The sequence below is a fragment of the Morone saxatilis genome, unplaced genomic scaffold (genome assembly GCF_004916995.1).
Source record: "Morone saxatilis isolate NCDOM2014 unplaced genomic scaffold, NCSU_SB_2.0 Contig10, whole genome shotgun sequence".
NCBI classification, from domain to species: domain Eukaryota; kingdom Metazoa; phylum Chordata; class Actinopteri; family Moronidae; genus Morone; species Morone saxatilis.
The window spans coordinates 1,175,686-1,180,684 of record NW_023339652.1 but is presented as its reverse complement, the minus strand read 5'-3'; the positions used below and the strand labels follow the sequence as shown (position 1 = coordinate 1,180,684).

The following is a 4,999-nucleotide window of genomic DNA, read 5'->3' as shown; positions in this document are numbered from 1 at the left end:
ACACTGTATAATCTCATTTATATTAATATTAAACTGACAGTGAATCCACTGATGTACTGCAACATGAATCAGATGGTCCATGATCTAATTAAAATGATGTAAAGTTTCTCCAATAGTGTAATAATCCTATAATATAACTGTGAGTTATTTTAATAATGTGTATAATCTTTATACCGTCTGTACTTTGTGTCCTCTGCTCACTTACAGGCTGCCAGGGTAGATTATAAATCCCGCTGATTTCTATGAAAACAGCAGATTTTAAGCTAATTCCGTCACGTTTCTAAGTGAAAGTACGTTATATTTTACACGTTATAATGAGTTTATAAATCGGCCTCACAGACAGTGAACAGGAGAAGTGCTCTCTTTGTGATTTGGGTGGCTCTTAAAAGAGCCGTTGTTGATGAAGATCAGGTTGCGTTTACTTCTTTGCTGGTTTCTTTGCTGCTGCCTTCTTGGCTTTGGGCTTAGCGGCTTTGGGCTTAACCGCCTTCTTGGCTGCTTTCTTCGGGGTGGCGGCCTTCTTGGGGGCGGCCGCCTTCTTCACCACCTTCTTGGGGCTCTTGGTCGCCTTCTTCACGGCCTTGGCTGCGGCGGGTTTCTTGGCCTTCTTGGGGGTCGCCGCCTTGGCTTTGGGCTTCTTGGCGGCCGCTGGCTTCTTGGCGGCGGCCTTCTTCACCGGGGACTTCTTGGCCTTCACCACTTTCTTCACCACCTTCTTGGGCTTCTCGGCGGTCTTGCTCGCCTTGAAAGAGCCGGACGCTCCGGTTCCCTTGGTCTGGACCAGGGCTCCTTTGCCCACCAGGCTCTTGACGGCGCGCTTGATGTGGACGGCGTTGTGCTCCACGTCGTAGCCTCCAGCGGCCAGCGCCTTCTTCAGGGAGATGTAGGAGACTCCTTTCTTCTCCTTGGAGGCGGCCACGGCTTTCAGGATCAGCTCGCTGGCTCCCGGTCCGCTCTTCTTGGCGGGCTTGGCGGCCTTCTTCTTGGGTGCTTTGGCTGGGGCAGCCGGGGCGGCGGTTGGTGCGACTTCTGCCATCGTGCTGATTCAATTCTCGACTAGTCCGATGTGACTGATGGAGAAATCTCCGGCAAGAGAGGAACTTAAACACACCATGAGAACCGTGGAGACTCAACTCAGCCCGCCGCTCACCAGTGCGGCAGGAATACTCAGACACTTTGTGTTTTCTCCTCGCCAATAAATGTAGAAAATACACACCTGGAGGACCTATTAAAGCATCAAAACGACTTCAAATGATAGCGGAGAAGTTTGTCTACGTATGGAAGTCAAATAAAGCTTTAAGGATGTTTGTGTTTAGTTTGGGAAGCCTTTAAACCTCTCACATCGGCCGCCGCGAGAGGCTCTGCTGCGGGTCTTTTCCTTCAGATTTCTCTTATAAATCCTTTTAAATACTTCAGAAACACAATAAAAAGAGTTTGACAATAAGAGAAGATGTTTGTTCAGAGAACCAAAGTAAAAACATCCAACTGCTGTTCTTATTTATTTTTTAAACGGGAGTTATTTTGGTACCTGCAAACACACTCCCGTTGGTAACTGCATACTGGTGGAGTTACACTTCCTGAACCTGAGTGTGTCATTAATTTACCATAATTGTTACTTATTTATTCATAATACAACTTAGATCATATTATTAGAATCTGAAATGTGTAAGACATTGATCTAGCACTGTCACAGCACAAAGGCTCATACATAGCCCCCAACTTCCATATAAACTACCACAAACTGTCACAACTACATATGAAGCTGTATGTCCATTGACTTCCTTATAACATCAAATAAACTCATCAGAAACAATCATTATTAAATACATTTATACACAATTTCAACATTAAATCCATAAAGAAAAAGGGAGTTAAATAACCATAAGACTATAATAATAATATGATAATGAATATGACCTGAAAGCTAAAGTCTGTGTCTGCTTTATTAAGGATTCAGTTCTCAATATGAACATTGTCAGTACTCATTAATACTATTTATTCATTATAGTACTGTCATATACTATAGTATTCCTATGTGTTATGTATATCTCTATATATTGAAATATTATGTACATGGTTGAGACTCTTATTATATTTTTATATTTCTATATATATTGTAATATAATGCATATTTGTTATATGTGAAATGTTCTTCTTATGATTATTTTAATATTTCTGATTCTGATTGAGGTACTTGAGTTTTTCTTATATGTCACTTTCTACTTTTATTTGATTTCAGAGGGAACAATTGTTCTTCATTTCGCTTCATTTTGATTTTTACACAAAAAACATTAGAAATGTTTATGAAATATGAGGTTTTGTTATAAATGAACTGAAACCGCCAGTCGTTTTTTAAATGAATTGATTGAGATGAAATTAACTCATGGTTCCACCTTTACAAATCACTTATAATTACTGTAATAATTTTAATTTATTTGTAATAATTTTGAGGTTTGGACTGTTTAATTATGCAAAGAAGAAAACTAAGAAGAAAACTTAAGTTATCATTAGTATGTGAGATCAGTAAGTAAGAGAGAAGCAGTACTGAGCTCAGGAGGGTTTCCGCTCTGACACTCAGGTGTGACCTCTTTGTACCTGCACAGAAAGCAGACATGTTCCTGATTCAACCTCTTGTATATTCATTATGTTTTGATGAGTCACTTAAATGACATAGCACAATTATTTAAACCGACACACAGAGAGCAAAACCTCTTCTCACATCACAACACATTTTCTGCTTTACACACATTTTGCAATTCAAAATGACTTGTTTGGTGAAAAATAAAAAATATATAAAATGTTTCAACAGCAAAGGCCCTTTTTAAATGCACTTGAACACGGTTTCTGCGCATAAGACACAAAACAATCCTGATATAAAGTCACGTTTGCCATTTCAAAACACCGCCATTGTGCCTATATATGTCCACCTGGCAAACCACCTCAATGATTAATTGTTACCACTTAAAGTCAGGAAGGAAGCAACTGAAAAAAGACCTTTTCCTTTTCAGTTTACTGGTTTTTTTGTGAGCATATTTTCTGTTCACTCCAATGTTAACATATCTGCTGTGCGGTATGTTGCCCCTGGAGCTTGTTTGGTGAAAACAATAAAACTAAATTGTTTCAAACAGCGTGTGTGTGTAATCTGCAATATTTCCTGTTGGCAATGTGAACAATTGAAAGAATTTTCTACAATTTGAACTATTTTAGTATTATGGCAAAGCATACTAAAGATGAGAGTGCTTTTCATTATGCCCAACAGTGTGTAGTTGGTTAGACAAAAATCTGGTAATATGAATGAAGTGTGTGCCATTTGGTGCAAAAGTTTGATTTTGATAATGCTATATGTAGTTTTGGTTGCAGTGCTTCATTTTGCAGGATATATGAGGTATTTTGTGGTTTTGTGAATTGTGTTAAGTATTTTGATAAAACCAGCCTAGTTTGCAAAATTGTGTTTTAGCAATTGGAAAAAGACTGTAAGAGTAAGCTTAAGACGTTCCTCTTTGATAAAGGCTCTATAGTTAGGCTTGGCTCAGGTGAAGTCCTAACCCATCTCTTTTAGTTAAGTGCTGCATAAGGCCTAGACTAGATCCTGGTTGTGCCTGGGGTTAGGGTTAGGGTTAGGGTTAGGGTTAGGGTTAGGCTGCTGCCTTCGTCCTGTTTGACCCCCACAGCTAATATGAATTATTGTGATTCTTCTAGATCTAGTGGATCAAGTTAGTATAATAGTATGGTGGCTCCTCCTGGTGGTCAAACTGTTATATGAGCCCTAGAATGATGTTAGTTAGTAGTTTTTACTTTTTTTTACTTCAGTGGAGAAGTTTAATCAGTATTTTTTTTAAAGTAAAACTATTTACATCCACTGGAGTAAAACATAGTTCGATCAGGGTAGCGGTGGAGCTCCAGCTCATAATAGTCACCTACTTTACACTTTACACAAGGATCTGTACATATACTCTATTAAAGACTTACTTTTGCCACCTAATAGTCTTTTAACAGTGAGTGTGGCTTTGTGGAGTCTGATGGTACAGAAGAGCCTATTAGCACTATAAGCCAGCACTGTGGAGAAAACCCCACTTATTCTATTTATGCAAGTATTTTGTTTACATTTCACACTTGCTTTGTCAATGTAAATGTCTGTTCTCCCCTGATAATAAAGCTCCATTAAAGGGACACAGCAGGAGGTGGAGGGGGGGTTTGACTACTACAAATACTACTAATAATAATAGTCTAAATGTATGATAAACGATGAACAACACAGTGTTAGCAGAGCAAATGTTCTTATTTTTTATCTATATATTTTATTTATTTTTAATTAATCAATGTATTTCAATCCAACTTTAATCCAAGTACTTTATGCTTGGATTTCTTCAGTAGAAAACTAGAACAGATTTTCCCATAGTAAAATAATAAGTCAGATAAAATGTTTATTTTATGTGTATATAACACATCACTGTGCTTTAATGATTAATTGTCTCAAGTATCAGTGAATGCTGTGAATTGAACTAATGAATGACTTTTGAGTGTGTTTGCAGTCACCAAACTAACCTCTGTTTAATACAGAATTAACTGCCAGAGCTGACTGATTTCACTTCAGATCTTTAAACAAACATCTTCTCTCACTGTCAAACCGGTTTTAGTGGATTTCTGAAGTATTTTAAAGGATTTATAAGAGAAATCGGAAGGAAAAGACCAGCAGCAGAGCCTCTCGCGGCGGCCGATGTGGGAGGTTTAACGGCTTCCTAATCTAAATAAAAACACCTTGGAAGCTTTATTTGACTTCCATATGAAGACATACTTCTCCTTTATCAGTTAAAATATAGTGTACACTTTAATACGTCCTCCATATGTGTTTTTTAGACGTTTATTGGTGAGGAGAAAACACAAAGTGTCTCAGTTTTCCTGCTGCAGCGGGCGGCTGGGTTGAGTCTCCACGGTTCTCATGGTGCGTTCAAGAACCTCTCTCACCGGAAGTACGCCTTTATTTGTAAAATCGGTCAAA

General features: G+C 38.4%; 2 protein-coding genes across 2 annotated transcripts in view; one reads left to right on the top strand and one right to left on the bottom strand.

Moving 5' to 3' along the window:
* The window catches only part of LOC118342004 (histone H2B 1/2-like), a 659-nt gene extending 422 nt beyond the window's left edge, over window positions 1-237 (top strand). The window contains exon 2 of the mRNA XM_035680432.1: window positions 208-237. Within this exon, the coding sequence (XP_035536325.1) occupies window positions 208-237 (30 nt within the window). The remainder of the gene's footprint in view (window positions 1-207) is intronic.
* Window positions 33-1,392, bottom strand: LOC118339045 (histone H1-like). The gene has a single exon (XM_035676572.1). The coding sequence runs from the start codon at window positions 1,034-1,036 to the stop codon at window positions 419-421; it is 618 nt and encodes a 205-aa protein (XP_035532465.1). The 5' UTR covers window positions 1,037-1,392; the 3' UTR covers window positions 33-418.
* Window positions 1,393-4,999: the final 3,607 nt, after the last annotated feature.

Excerpts from the sequence above, each read along its gene's own strand:
- LOC118339045 (XM_035676572.1), bottom strand. The coding sequence starts at position 1,036 with ATGGCAGAAGTCGCACCAACCGCCGCCCCGGCTGCCCCAGCCAAAGCA.